The sequence below is a fragment of the Quercus robur genome, chromosome 6, assembly GCF_932294415.1.
Source record: "Quercus robur chromosome 6, dhQueRobu3.1, whole genome shotgun sequence".
Classification (NCBI taxonomy): domain Eukaryota; kingdom Viridiplantae; phylum Streptophyta; class Magnoliopsida; order Fagales; family Fagaceae; genus Quercus; species Quercus robur.
This window is the reverse complement of record NC_065539.1, coordinates 49,595,868-49,612,443: the sequence shown is the minus strand read 5'-3', so window position 1 is coordinate 49,612,443 and position 16,576 is coordinate 49,595,868. Positions and strand designations below refer to the sequence as shown.

Genomic DNA, 16,576 nt, shown 5'->3' with positions numbered 1-16,576 from the left:
GTGGCATTTCAACCAAAAAGGGGAAGACATTGCAAAGTACTAGCTAGCTAGGTATATGCATGTTTTTATTTTATTTTTCAAATGTGATTTTTTTTCCTAAAATTGTTCATGTGGCTTTTCTAGTAGCAATTATATATTTATTATTATTTTAGCCACCTATATGCCAGCATTACAATTTGTTAGCCACGTAATAGTTTTTCATCATTGATTTGATGGCGGCAAGAACTAAATGACAACAAGTCTAATAACTTTAAGACCATTTTTTTATATAATTTCAACCTATGACGTTCGCTTATGGTAATTGCACTTTTTATCATCATACTAAGACATCAATCGGTTTTTGTTGTAGACGATGATTAAATTTCAAATCTCTTATTCAACTATCAGATACTTTATCAAATGTTGTGAAATTAGATTACCAAAATGAAAGTAGGCCCAAAATATAAGGACCAAAAAAATATTTATGTCAAACAAAAGATATAAAAATGTGTTTTTCATCCTTTCTCCTACCTCCAAGACGTTCCACAATATTGGGCCAATAAAAATTAAACTCTCTTAAAATCCCCTAAAATTTTCACCACAAGAAAATTTTTTTATGAATATTTTGATTAAGTAGATTAGTCAGTATCAAGTATAAAAGAGATGTTAATAAAATCTAAATACTAAAACTTAATTAGTAATTTTGTATCTCTATATTATATATATATATATATATATAGTTAAATAATATTATTTAATTATTAAAAATTCTACTTGAAATCTTCCCCTTAAAACTTAAAAATGTATTCCACCTATCTTACCTATAATATGTTATGTTGAGCGAAGAAATTTTTTTAGTTTTTATTTTTATTTTTATAATTGATAGTTGAAGTTGAAAAATTAAGCTTTAAATGTTTATGTTAGAATTTTTTTTTTTAAAATTTTTTTTATTAATGTTGACCCAGTGTATCTACAAAGCACAAATTGGCTAAGAAGTTTCTTTAATTTTCTCTTTACACGGATAGCAGCAAAGTCGCATGCTTTACTTGAAAGCATGGTTGTACTAGCTACTCTACTAGCGAGAGCAAAGTGTGTGTACTTTGTGCGCGGTGGGTTTCTTTGATTAGATTCTACCAAGTCAAGGTGTCTTTTTTGCCAATTTATTTTATTATTCAGCTTATTTTTACTACTATTTATAGGCCCCATTGCACATTTTGATATTATTTATGGGTCTCACTGTACTATTTCAGCTAATTTTTACATTTATTTATAGTATTTTTAACAAAAAGTTTTCAGTTTCAGTAAAATAAACGAATCTCAAATAGTGGACATGACATAAAAGTGTGCCAAATCAGAGGTTCTTGGAGGTGTAGTGTCCCAAATCATGATATTGCTAACCTTTCAAATATTGAGATAGAATGAAAATAAGAATCATATATAGATTATAGCCCCCAAAAAAACAAAATTGGATTCTTATCAAGAATGAAAATAAATGGGCTTTCATATGCATTCATGGGCTGTCACGTATAATGTAATTGGATTTAGCTTTGTATCTTCAGCCATTGAAGCTACTAAGGAAGCCAACCCAATTAAAAAAGGCCCAAATGAACAACGATTCTTGGCCTTAAAAGTTACAACGCAGATAAAATGGAGAAAAACCCTAGCATCAACCATATATAAGAAACCCAAAAAAAAAAAAAAAAAAAAAAAAAAAAAAACAAAAACAAAAACCTAGTAACCTTTCACAAACAGGTTCTTGAAAATCATGGAAAACCCAAGAATTTTTTCACAAAACATTCCAAAAGACATCGTGCATGACGTACTAAAAAGACTCCCCGTCAAATCTCTACAGCGATTTAAGTCCGTATGCGAAACATGGTGTTCTTTGATTTCAAGTTCTGAGTTTGCCAAAGCACGCTATGACAGAGCCAACGAGCCTAACAACAACATGACCCTTTGGAGATGCGGCTGCATTGAGCAACGCGAAGATATAAATTCTGGTGTCTTCTCCGCCTGGCTTAATATCATAGATTACAATGGCTTCATGCTTGAGGCGAAATCTCTCGACTCGTTTATTGTTGGAAGAGAAACCCCAGAGATCTTGGGCTCTTGCAACAATTTGTTACTTGTTTATTGTTGTTTTTATCTTTATCTGTGGAACCCATCTTCTGGTACACATGATATGTTTGAATTAGACTATGATAGTACGGATTATTCTTGTGGTGTACTCATGTGTGGACTTGGTTATGATTCTTCCTCTGATGATTACAAGGCTGTGTTGGTATCTCATACAGAAAGTCCACCAGGCTCACCCAACAATGATTATTATACTTTAGAATCTTTTTCCATCTCCACCTACTCTTTCAGGACCAATACTTTGAAAGAAATTGATGACAATGAATTTCCTTACAATTTTGATTCTGACACACAAGGGGTTACTTTGAATGGAGCTCCCCATTGGGTTCTTCGCCGTGAAGAATATAATACGGAAGTCAATTATAACTCTATAGCAATGGTACTGGTTTATTTTGATCCGGCTAAAGAACACTTTTATGAGTTGCCATTACCATGCATGTTAGATAAGCATTATGAGTTTGAGCTGGGGGTTTTAGGTGGATGCCTTTCTCTAACATGCGATGATTACGACCCCAGTGGAAGCCACTTTGAGACTTGGGTAATGAAGAAATATGGGGTGGAAGAATCTTGGGAAAAATTGTTTGTTATTCCCTATTTTGAGGAGCATTTGAGGCCATTGTGTTTCACCAAAAACGGTGATGTTTTAATGGAGGCGAACAGAAAGAAAATAGTCATCTACAATCTTCTAAACAATTCTAAAAGAACTGTGATCCCTAATATAGAGTCAAATTATTGTGGGTTTGGACGGTGTGTATATAATGTGGATAGTATGGTTCTTCCATATGATGAGCAAAGGTTAAACCTCTCTCCCCACAATGATGAATTAGCAATGAACACAGAGTCAGAAGAATTTGATGGGTCCCTTATGAGCACAAGATCACAACAAAGTGATGGGAAAAGGCAGAAAAGAGAGAATAAGTGCAAAAACAAGATGAGATCATTGTCAACGTTCGCAAGGTTTAATATATTTAGAAGAGGGCTACTCCAATTTTCAACTTCATTTTGGAAGTCCAACAAAAGAAGGAAAAATAATGGCAGGATTTAGGCTTTTTTTTTTGTTTAATTAGTAGAAGATGTGAGGAGAATACTAATTAATGTTAGTTTTAAATAAGTATTTAGTATTATCAAAAACTTTATAGTTGTAATATTATCATGTCATTGTGGACATATCATTTCTCATTAAATTAATTAATATATATTACTTCAGGTTACTTCATTTATTGTGTTTATTTATGGTTTAAAGTGCATATGTTGCATTATTTATTTTTGGTAAGGATCACCATTTAAATTAAGTTTACAAGGTTGTGTATATTGAGAGCCACCTTAGCAAAGATTTTAAGGAGGTGAACCCTTATGGGGTCTTAAATTCTTTTTCTTGCACTTCTTATTTTATATGATGCATGTTACATAACACACCCAAGGCCGGCCCTAGGCTTAGGCCACCACCTAGGGCCCCCTACTCAAAGACGAAACTAGTAAGAGGCAGAGGGGGGCCATTGCCCCCCCCCCCCCCCCCAAAATTTTTAATGAATAGTTTAACAATTGGGCCAAAAATAAGTTACAAATTGGCCCATGAAAATGATAAAACCCAATTGGCAAACAACTATACTACAATATCTGTATTACTGTGTTGGCTGTTTCTTACTCTTTCTTCTTAGATCCAAGCTATGTTTTTTATGAGTGTTAAGATTGACTATTTGAATTTTCTTGAAAAATATATGACTATTTTTGCTGAAAAGAAAAAAAAATGTGCAAAGAAAAAAAGAAGAAAGATAGATGAATACAAATTACAAACCAAGTTAATGTACTTGTAGTGAGTGAGAGTGGGGTGTGTGGGTGGCCATTAATCAATGTGTGGGGTGAGATGGTAGGTGTGTTTGGCTATTAATTTTTAACTTAAAATATTTATTTTTTTTATTTTTTAACTTACTACTTACTAGTTGGTTGTTTATTAGTAAATTAGTTTAATTTTATGTGGGGTATTATAGAATTGAATAGTTGCATTAATAAATTGGTGCTAATGTGTAGTGTACAGTCATTAGTATTACAAATTTTATTATATAAATTTTATAAATTCATGTATCATTAATCAAAAGAAATTAGGATTGAAAGGGAGATTGTTGCAAAGTTTAGTACAAAATCAACTATAGATGATTTTTGTTATTTAAAAGAATGTTAAATTCTATTTTTAAATTATTAATTTTAAATGTATTAATAAACGGTTATTTTGTTTCTCCTTTCTTTTGTTGATATTTTCTTAACATTAAATATATGCTACTTTGTATTTTAAAGAATTTTTTTATTGAGGTTTTGGCCCCCCCTAAATTTTGATCCTAGTTCCATCCCTGCCCCTACTAAAGGAATGCCCTAAATTTTGGGGCAAAAATTGATATATTTATAATAATAAAAAATTTGGAGATATAGGAAAAAAATTAGCCTTATAATTTTTCTTTACTTTTAAGAAGTCCCAAAGTATTGAGTAATACTAGAGATAATACAACTTTAAATATATGAGTCTTACAAATAGAGTAATACTATAGTTTTACAAACTATTTTACAATATTTTTACAAATTGTTGTTGTAGCCAACTTTTTATTGGTTTTCATCTGGGCCCACCGATAAAATTACTTTTTTATTTATCTATAATCCTTTACCACATCGTCAATTTGTAAAAGTTTTTGTAAAATAATTTGTATCTCTAGCATTTTCCCTTACAAATATATGTGTCACTAAACGCAAGAAATAATTAAAATAGGGAAATGTTAGAAATATTATTAATTTTACTTGAAAACTTTACAAATTGATGTGACAATTAATATAATATATGGACATCAATAACCTATTAAATGCATTTTTGAATTATATTTTGTGATTAATGATACATATTTGTAAGCCTTATGTTGTAAAATTTATAATATCTCTAACATCATTCATTCAAATATTTGTTTATTATCTTCTTGAAGTGTCACTAATCGCATTCATTTCTATATCGTTTGAATTTTTTTTTAGTAAAGTTTGTTATATCTTTAGCATTTTTCCACCAAAAAAAAAAAAAAACATATTACAAAATAAAAGGAATAGATTTTTGTTATAAAAAATTATGATATTAAATACTAGTTAAATATTATTTAAGTGATAACAAAAATGCCCCATTTAAATATATTACCTTAGGCCTCCAAATTTGTTGGGCCGCCCTGAACACACCCAATTAATTTCTTGAGGATGGACTCATATATATGCCTTCATGTAGCTTGCAAATTCAACAGATCTTGCTAGGTTTGTAACACTTTTTTTTTCATTAGTATCCTTAACATCTCCCTTATTTGAAATCCATATCTACCAAGGGTACTAGAGTTTAGGTTGCCCTTGATCATCATATTACTACACCCATCTCACCCAACAGTAGTTACTACTACTAAAGCAAGAATAGTGATCCCTTTATACTCTTTTCAAGACCAATAGGAAATACATTAATAGTTATGTAATTTCTTCTCCTTCTTTTTTATCAGTTCAAGTTTTTTTTTTTTTTTTTTTTTTGCGACGAAGTAATAGTTTATCAATAAGTAAATTTGAATAGATAATTAATAAATACTTTATTTATTTTATGGTTTTGTAATCATGGAAATTAGAGTACTACTAGGATCACAACTTTTACCACAACTTGCTCACATGGCAAGACACAAGTGGTGGAGTTGTGGACCCACCACTTTTACTCCAACACTCACATCTTGCCACATGAGTAAATTAAGATAAAAATTGTGGGAAAATTTGTGGTCTTAGCACTTAACACCCAACAACATTTTGGTAAGTTTTATTTTATTTTCAGTTTGGTCATGTAAGCAAGGGAGTTAATTTCGTCCGTTTCAGTTTTGCTAGGAGAACGAAATGTTTGGATACCAATTGGTACGAGTGTACCATTTCAGAATTACCATTATGAGGTGGTCAATTTACAAGTGATGGAAAAAAATGATAAGTTTAAAGTGACTGGCCACCACTTACATCAACCATCTTATCAAGTTGTGGCAAAAATTACGATAAATGATGTCTCCCTTGTAGCAAAAAGTTATGACTTAGGCAATGGAGGAATATGGGGTGGAAGAGTCTTGGGGGAAATTGTTTATTATTCCCTGTTGCGATCAGCTGGGAATCATTTGATCCCGCACTAGTCCCTATTGTGATAAGCATTTGAGGCCACTATGTTTCATTGCAAATGGTGAAGTTTTAATGGACATAAACAACAGAATAGATGCCTACAATCTTCAAAACAATTGTAAAAGAATTGTGGTGGATTTTATGAAGCCAGATAATAATAATCAAGGGTTTGAACTCGGTGTATATGTGGGAGTGGGAAGTATCATTTTTCCGTATGTTGGATTGGCTATGAACAAGATGTTAAAAGAATTTGCAAGATCACAACTCAACATTGAAAATAAAAATAAAAAGAGAACAAGATGAGACCGTTGTCAAGAACTTATTTTATTGTAGTATTCGATTAATATTAAGCTCCTTATTATGTGTTCCAAAAAACAAAGCATTGATTAGCTTCAGTTTTTTTTTTTTTGGCTGTAATTACGCATTTTCTTTGGTTTTGGGAAATCATTTGCTTTTCCAATTGTTTTTTTCTAGCTTCAAGTTGCTTGCAAACCAGGACTTACTAAATTTATCTATTTATTCTATTAAAGGGTACAAGTGCAATGAAGAAAAAAAAAATTAACAATTTTGTGTCATAGTTAACTGGTTAATATTGGAGATTATTTCAGGGGATAAGGTTCCTATTGCAGTCCTAGGAGTTGAGATTGAAAAAACTGCCCCACCCGAACTCTTGAAATAGTATGGCGGGCCTTAACTTCTCAATCTAAGGTAGGAATATATAACCATGATCCTTTTAGCCTAAATTTCATACTTTTAACATTTGTTTCATCTCAGAGTATTTTTCTTGGTTTTCTTGATGAAAGAATGAATGATACATAACAGAGTTTACACTCTCACAAGTATTGTGTTAAGTGGTAAGGCGCTTATTGAAGCATGCTCATGCCGTCATCACTAGATTCCTTCTGTATTGGGATAATATTTTTGGCTTGATAAGTTAGAATTTTTTGCGAGCTAAAGTGTGTGTGCACTTTCTCATCCTTGGTGGCTCTCTTTGGCTCCGTTTGAGAGTTCATAAGGGAATGGAAAGGAATGGAATGAAATGTATTTAAGTAAGGGAAATGAATGGAAAAGAACGGAATGGAATGGAATTAAGTAACTTTGATTGGATGTTTTAAAATAAATGAATGGAAAGGAATGAAAAAGAATGGAATGTAAGTAATCTTGTTTGGGAGCAATCTGGAGGGAATGGAATGAAATTATTTTATAACAATATTACTATTAGACTCCTATTTTAAAATAAAGAGTTGAATATATAGGGGTATTTTGAGAGTTTTAGTAAAAAAATCATTAAATCTAATTTCATTCCCTCCCATTCCTTCCAATTTCGGGGGGAATGAAAATTTGAGGTTTTAAAGGAATAGAGAGGAATGAGTGTTCTCTCTTACCCAGTCTATTCCCTCCCACTTAAACTCCCAAACAAGGGAATGGGCTTTCCATTCCCTCCATTAAAATTCCCAAACAAGGGAATGGAAGAATATTCTAAAATGATTCTTTTTATTCATTTCCATTTCATTCTACTCTCTCCTCCCAAACGAGGCCTTAATGTTTGCTACACTCGACATGTGGAGGTATAAGTGTCCCAAATCATGTTTGTGTTAACATTGAGATAGAATGAAAATAAGAATCATATATAGCCCACCACCCCCCCCCCCCCCCCCCTCACCCCCACCCCCACCCCCAAAAAAAATGGATTCATATTCATATCAAGAATGAAAATAAATGGGCTATCATATGCATCCATGGGCTATTACGTATAATGTGATTGGATTTAGCTTCGTATCTTCAACCATTGAAACTACTAAGGAAATTAAGAGGCAACTTCCAAAGATAAAAACCCACTAAAAAAAAAAGGCCCAAATAAACAAAGATTCTCTGTCTCAAAAGTTACAACGCCACCATATAAATGAAGGAAAACCCTAGCATCAACCATAGAAGAAATCAGAAAACCAAAAAACCAAAAACCTAGTAACCTTTTCACAAACCAATTCTTGAAAATCATGGAAAACCCAAGATTTTTTTCACAAAACGTTGCAGAAGATATCATGCATGATGTACTAAAAAGACTCCCCGTCAAATCTCTATAGCGATTGAAGTTTGTATGCAAACCATGGTGTTCTCTGATTTCAAGCTCTAAGTTTGCCAAAGCATGCTATGACAAAGCCAACGAGCCTAACAACATGACCCTTTAGAGATGCGCCTGCATTGAGCAAAGTGATGAAGAAATAAATTCCGGTGTCTTCTCCATCATAGATTACAATGGCTTCATGCTCGAAGTGAAATCTCTCGACTTTCCTCCAAGGTATAAAAGCATAACCCCTAAGATCTTTGGCTCTTGCAACAATTTCTTACTTGTTTATTGTTGGTTTGATCTTTATCTGTGGAACCCATCTTGTGGTACACATAATATGTTTAAATTATGCAGTCATATTGACCTGGATAATATACTCATGTGTGGACTAGTGACGACTCCAGGAAATTTTGTTAGAGTATTCCTCAACAAGCATAAATTACACAATTTAATAAAAAGAAAATTTTATATATTGACAACAACAACAATAAAAAAACATGCAAATACATAAAATTTACAATTGCCTTCTATGAATTTTCATATTTTGAAATCATTGCATGATAGTCTCATTATCAATACTACAAGCTACATCTTTTTCAATATACACAATCAAGCAATCATTCATCCACTGATCTCCTATTCGATTACGCAGTTCATTCTTTATATATTTCATTGCTGAAAAACTCCTTTCTACCCTTGCAGTAGTAACTGGAAGGGTCAAAGCTAACTTCACAAGCAAATAGACTAAGGGATAAGTCTCATGCTTCTCTGTACTCACTAACTTTTCAGCAAGTTCACTAACTCCTTGAAGCTCTAAAAAGAAGTTGTTGCTGCGCATATCAAAAATGTAATTCCACAGTTGAGAGTCAAGTGCCAAAATATCTGTCCCAAGAAAATCAGAGGGATAAAACTTATCTAGATGTATCAACTTTTCCTTATCGAAAGCCACAAATGAATTACTTGGATTCAAGCAAGCCATACAAAGTAGCAAATTGGTATTCGCCTTAGAAAAACAGTTGTTAAGCTCTTAAAGTTGCATATCTATGACTCTGTAGAATAGCTCAACACAATAATGATGTAAATTTGTATTTTGTTGAGTGTTGCATCGCGGCCTCCCACTAACTACAAATATTTTATCCATGTTCAAGATAGAGATATCATGTGTGTTACAAAATGAAGACACTTCAATCAATAAAGATTTCCATTCATCATCTCTCATCACTTGCAATCGTTGCTTAGACACTTTAACAAGATTCATAGCATTTACTATATCTTGATTTTTTTTTTTTTTGGCAATGCTATTGACAACTCATTTGTGATCCCTAAAATATTTTTCATCAAGTGTAGAGCAAAGACAAATTCAAAAGATAGAATTGATCTCATAATAGATCGAGCTTCAACTTTTTGGTTGGAAAGGCCATCTTCTTTAATAATCTCAAGTACATCAACAACAGCAAAGAACATCAAAATCAAATTGAGAATAGTCTCATAATATGATCCCCAACGTGTATCACCAAGGCGTTTAAGATTTGTCTCTTGATTCAAATTTTGCCCACTTCTACATACACCATTCTCTAAATCTTCTTTAATTTTGGCAAATTATGCATTTCGAAGAGTATCTCATTTCTTACAAGAGCCTCTAACAACAGTTACTAAATTACTAACCACATAAAAAAATTCAACAATGTTAATGTTTTTTTTAGCAACAGCAACAAGTGTCAATTAAAGTTGATGAGCAAAACAATGGACATAAAATGCTGACTTATTCTCTTTCAAAATTAAAGTTTTGAGACCATTGATATCACCTTGCATATTACTAGCCTCGTCATAACCTTGCCCACGTAGGTTCGAAAAACTCAAATTATGTTCATAAAGTAAACATTCAATAGCACATTTGAGTGACAAAGCGGTGGTATTTGCAACATGTACAATACCAAAAAACCGCTCTATAATAATTCATTTTTTGTTCACATAACGAAGAACGAGGGACATTTGTTCTTTCACTGAGATATCACGTGACTCATCAACTAATATTGAAAAGAACCCATTGTCAAGATCCTTGATGATGGTTTTGGATGTTTCACGTGCAATTGCATTCACAATGTCTTTTTGAATATCCGAGTGGGTAAGCTTGCAATTTTTCGGAGCTGTTTGCAACACTTTATTTATAGATTTATTGTGATTCCCCAAAAATTGTAGAAGCTCAAGAAAATTTCATTTATCACTTGAACCTTGAAATTCATTGTGACCATGAAAAGCTAATCCCCAGCATAAAAGGAATCTTATGCAATCAACTATTGCATTTAATTGAATCTGATAATCAAGTTTATCTTTATTTGATTGCTTAACCAAAACACTTTGAATGTGTTGTTTTTCCCTCAGTAGATCTTCACTCTTCTTGACAGCTTGGTTATGAGCACTATTAACTCTTCCAACATGGGAATCTAACTTCACAAGCTGATTCCAAAGTTTGAATCCCTTCGTTACAAAAGTCTCACCTCCTCCTTACTTACCAACGTCTTGCCGCCCAAATAGGTAGCAATAAAAACAAAATGTCGCATCCTTGTCTATACTATATTCCAACGACTTTTTATTTACATATCATTCGAATCTAAATCAACGGGGCTTTCCAGAAAAATATGATATAGGGTAATCATGAACAACAGGTTGACAAGGGCCATTTGTTAAATAATATCTTCTTATTTCATCATGATTATTAGGATGATAAAATGATATCTTTTGTCGTAGCCCAAGATCTGAAAGAAGATTTTCTAAGTTAAAGTCAACACGAATTCGCTTAGAAGATGAAGATGAATCTTGCACAGGAAATGAATCTTGCACAGGAAATGAATCTTGCACAGGTCTTGCATAGGAGATGAATCTTGGGTACGTGGTTTTCTTATCAAATATTTGTCCATAATTCTAGCAAAACAATAAACAATAAACTATAAGTTCATTTGAAATATTAATAAAATTATTATTTATTGTTGTTTAGTTGTTTCATTAATTTGTTTGTCTTTTATAAACTATAATTTGTTATATTGTTGTTTCATTAATTATAAAATTATTAATTATTATTTAGTCTAACATAATTTAATTTATTTGTCTTTTATAATGTATTGGTTAATTATACAGCTTTAATTATTGTTGTTTAGCGTAACAATAAACTATATTACTTTAATTTGTTTGTCATTAATTATATTGCTTTAATTTGTTATATTGTTTAACCCCTTGTGCACATTACACTAAAAGAGCCAGACATTACACATCCCATGTGCAGCACAATAATTAAAGCAGTGTAATGTGCAACACATTACACTGCTTTAATTATTGTTTACCCGACCCCATGTGCCCATCAGCCCATCTACCCCCACCCCACTCAACAGACAAGCACAAGCCTCATGCCTGATGCCCCAATTACAATAGCCTGCCAATAAGAAAATTTCACAATCACAAATCACAAATCACAATACACATTACATTAAAAGACAATTAATATCTCACAAACACCAACACACACTGACCAACACCAACGAATAAGATAAAACCAAATTCAAAAAGACAAAAAACAGGCAAAAAGCAAAATATAAATAAAGCTCATTCATTCGGCCAGCCAATCATAGAGAGAGAGAGAGAGAGAGAGTTACTGAGTTAGACTTTTAAAGAATAAAGAGAGAGAGACATTCATTAATTTAGTTTTCATTTCAGTGAGATAAAGAGAAAGAGACTGAGAGAGAAAAAAAAGAGAGAAATACCTTGAGGGAGGAAGCATCGAGCACCAGAGCAAAGCGATCTACGATCTGCGATGAGAGGCGAGTGACGACAAGGAGCGAGCTACGGTGATGACGAGCGAGTATTGGGGTATTTTTGGTTTGGTTTTGGTTTGCTCTGTATTGGGTTTTTATTTTTTATTTTTTTATAAACACCTCTGTATTGGAGTTTGTTTTGCTTTTGCTCTGTATTGGGGTTTGGTTTTCTTTGCTTTCTCTGCCAGTGACATGACCATGGGTTTGATTTCTGATTCTCTGTGTTGGTTTTTTTTTTTTTTGAGAATCCGTGGGTGGGTTTGCTACCTCTGTAATCTGTTGGGCTCGCCATGGGCTTGGCTTTGCTACAAATTTTCTTTTTTTTCTTCAGATTTTAGTTCAATTTTTTTTGGGCTTTTTTTTTTTTTTTTTTTGCTTGAAAGTTGAACAGATAAACTTTTTTTTTTATTTTTTTTATTTGAGGGTGTTTCTAATACAAATTAAATATATATATTTTTTAAAAATTTTTTTTCAAGTCAGGGTGTTCCTGAGAACACCCTGAGCTGTACATGGCGTCACCACTGGACTATGGACTTGGTTATGATTCTTCCTCGGATGATTACAAGGCTGTTTTTGTATCTCATTTAGTAAGTCCACAAGGCTCACCCAACAGTGGTTATAGTTTTGAATCTATCTCTATCTCTCACATTGACAGCTCTATATGTAAAGCAATTGATGCGGCCGCCTAAGGCCCCAAGTAGAAAAAATGGCCCCAAATTTTAATCAATAGGGGTTTTTTTTTAATATTATAATAATATTAATTAAGTCCAAATATTAGCCAATGAATAAAATAATTTTTTTTATCAAATAAAAAACAAGAAAAAAAAAATGTTACGTACATAACATTTTTCACAACACTTTCAAAATAAATCCTAAGAGATAGGTTGTTACAGGGTATTATAGATGATAAAAAATTAATTTCAATGATGAGTTCAATTTAAAACCAGTAACAAATTAACACGAAAGATTTGTAATGAAAATATTATGAATGTAGCACTTCTAAAAAAAAAGAGCAATACAAAAAAAAATTCACAACATTTTTCATAAGTTGAGTTGACAAACTTTTACTAGTTTTTATCTAAGTCCACCACTAACATCACTTTTTTACTTACCACTATCAAATTATCAATCTGCCACGTCAACAGGTGTGAAATGTTTTGTCAAATTTTTTGTCTATAGACTTTCAAAAAAAAAAAAAATCTACATAGTTCATGTTAATTAGTAGTAATTTTGCATTTAAAACAAGATAATTGAATTAAAGTAAAATTTAAATTTTTAAAAATCATATTTAAATATATAAAATGCCTCAATTTCAATTTTCATCTTAGGCTCCTAAATATATTAAGCCGCTCCTGATCTCTCACTACTCTTTTAGGACCAATACTTGGAAAGATATTGGTTACAGTGATTTTCCTTACAAATTTTATTTTGAGACACAAGGGGTTACTTTGAATGGAGCTCCACATTGGGTTCTTCGCCGTGAAGAATATTTTTTTTTTGAGAAACTATATTCTTCACGGCGAAGAACCCAACGTGAAGAATATGATATGGAATTCAATTCTAAATCTGTAACCTTAGTACTGGTTTATTTTGATCCGGCTAAAGAAGACTTTTATGAGCTGCCATTACCATGCATGTTAGATAAGGATTCAAAGTTTGAGCTGGGGGTTTTAGGTGGATGCCTTTCTCTAACATACGATCCCAATGGAAGCCACTTTGAGACTTGTGTAATGAAGAAATATGGGGTGGAAGAATCTTGGGAAAAATTGTTTGTCATTCCCTATTTTGAGGAGCGTTTGAGGCCATTGTGTTTCACCAAAAAGGGTGATATTTTAATGGAGGTGAGCAGAAAGAAAATAGTCATCTATAATCTTTTAAACAATTCTTATAAAAGAACTGTGGTCTCAAATATAGAGCCAGATGACTCATATTATTCTCATGGGTTTGAACTTGGGGTGCGTTTGGTTCAATGTAAATCGAATTCTGAGTGTAAAATGAATGTAGGGGTAAGTGAATTCCCGTAAAAAAAAAAAATCCGGGTGTTTGGTTGTGCAATGAAAAATAGTCCAGAAAATGATTTTCGGTGTTTGGTAACATTCTAAAAATGCTATTTTCCTACAAATTTTTCACATTTTCTCAGCATCCGAACAAATTTTATTACAGAAAATTTCAATATATACGCTTAACACAACCAAAAATCAAAATAAAAACATTGAGCAGAGGAAGAAAGTGAGATCGAAGGGAGAAAGAGCGACAGATTGAAGGAAAGAGAGATATATCGGTGGCGGCCAGAGAGAGATCAGAGTTCCATGGAGGACGACAGCAGCCAGATCGGGTGGGTTTGGGGGTGGAGTGGAGTGGGCTAGTGGTCAGTGACGTTGAGCAAGAGGGAGAACAAGATCGGTGTGTCGAGAACGAGCTCGGTCTTGGGTGGGTCAAGGACGAGATCGGTTTTGGGTGGATCGGGCTTAGGTGGTGACGATCTAGATGGCGGCGTCGATGAGCTTCTAGTGGCGACTATGGGTGCGCTTTTCGCCGATACTGGGGTGCGATCTCGCTGGTGTTAGGATGCGATCTCGCCGGTACTGGGGTGCGACGAGACCAGTGCGATCTGGGGTTAGGGTCGGTGCTAGGTGCGACGAGACAGTGCTTTTGGTGCGATCTCCTTGCTGTTTCTCTCTCTCTCTTCTATTTTCCTGGGGTGTAATTGATTTGAAGGTAAAATAGAACCTGAAATGGTTTTACACCAAAAGAGGGTTATTTTATGATCAACACAGAAACTTATTTCCGTTTGACCGAATTTTCTGTGTTTACCAAACACACAGAAAGGTGTAAAATGGTTTCCTGAAACCCTTTTCAGCCAAAACAAATGTACCCTTGGTGTATATGTGGAGAGTGCGGTTCTTCCATATGATGAGCAAAGGTTATGAACACAAGATCACAACACAGTCGCAGAAAAGAGAGTAAGTGCAAATACAAGATGAGATTATTGTCAACATTTGCAAAGGTTTAACATATATAGAAGAGGGCTACTCCAAATTTCTACCTCATTTTGGAAATCCAACAAGAGAAGGAAAAACGATGGCAAAATTTTTTTTTAATTGTTTTTTTGGTTTAACTAGTAGAAGATGAGGAGAATATTAACTAATGTTAGTTTTAGCAGGGCTGGCTCAACAATTTTGGGGCCTTAGGGGCATTTTTTATATTTAAATATGAATTAAATATTTTTTTTATTTAAAATATTTTTTTTTTGCTTTTTGAGATGCAAAATTACTAATTAAGTTTTTGTATTTAAGTTTCTCTAATATTTCTTTTTTTGAAAATTTTCATATATCCAAATAAATATTTTCTAGTTGACATTTATAATGAGCAAATATTTATAAATAAATATGGGGGCCAATTATCTAGAAGGTACTATTAAAATTGTATGATCGAATTGGGCTAGGCCCAATTCGAGGATGGTCAAATAAGGTTATAATGGGAATGGTATAAGAAAAAGAAATAAAGATTGTATGTGATAGTCCAAAATACGTCCGAGGAGAAAAGCCATCTCGGAAACGGAGATCCGAGGTCAATAAGAATGTCTTATCATCCCGGACATTCTTCAAGGTTGCATCACAACTAAGAGTCGGACATTGGATAAGGGATGAGCAAAGGAAGACAACAAATATCTTCAAAAGCTGTTACCTCCACATTAAATGCCTCCCAACTAACTCTCTGGCCACATTAATGTGGATGTGATACCTGAACAGTGGTCAAGCAGCCTTACAGCTACTAGTTGATGGTTCTGGGAGGTATTGGATGGGACAAGAAGGAGTTCCTAGAATATAACCTACACGTGTATGGTAGGGATGATACCAAGATTATAGTATATAGCATGGGAAGGTGGCCTAAAGGAGCAGGATCGGAAAAAATCAAGAAATCTTTGTAATAATACTGTGAACTCTTGTAACTTTGTTCATCAACAAGACATTATAACATAAGCTCCTCAGGCCGTGTCGAGGACAGATTTTCTTATCTTATTTGTGTTTAATGATCTTAAATCAGCAACTTTTATTGTCTTTCTTCTGGAGTAGAACTTGTTCTTTCATCCACGCTCTACAAATTCATTGTTTGGGCTTGTTGGGCTAAAAGCCAATCCTATACTGGGTCCAATCCAAATTCAGTCCTTACAATAAATAAAACAAAATTTATAATTAAAAATTATAATTTAAGTAAAAATAAAATTTGAAGTATAGAGTAATAGAATCTGATTATTGCAACTTTTCTAACACTGTGACCACTTTATACTTTAAAGTCTAACTTTACATAAATAAAAATTAATTTATTACACAATTCAATAAATTAGTATCACTAAAGATTTTTTGGGTTTTAAGTTTTTTGGGTTTTGGGTTTTAAAATGAATTTGGTTTACCTCCGTTACTTTTTTAATTGG

General features: G+C 33.0%; 1 protein-coding gene across 1 annotated transcript; it reads left to right on the top strand.

Annotated features, from left to right (window-relative positions):
• The first annotated feature begins 1,744 nt into the window (after positions 1-1,744).
• Positions 1,745-3,160, top strand: LOC126690326 (F-box/kelch-repeat protein At3g23880-like). The gene has a single exon (XM_050385433.1). It carries the CDS (start codon positions 1,745-1,747, stop codon positions 3,158-3,160), a length of 1,416 nt encoding a protein of 471 aa, XP_050241390.1.
• The last annotated feature ends 13,416 nt before the right edge of the window (positions 3,161-16,576 follow it).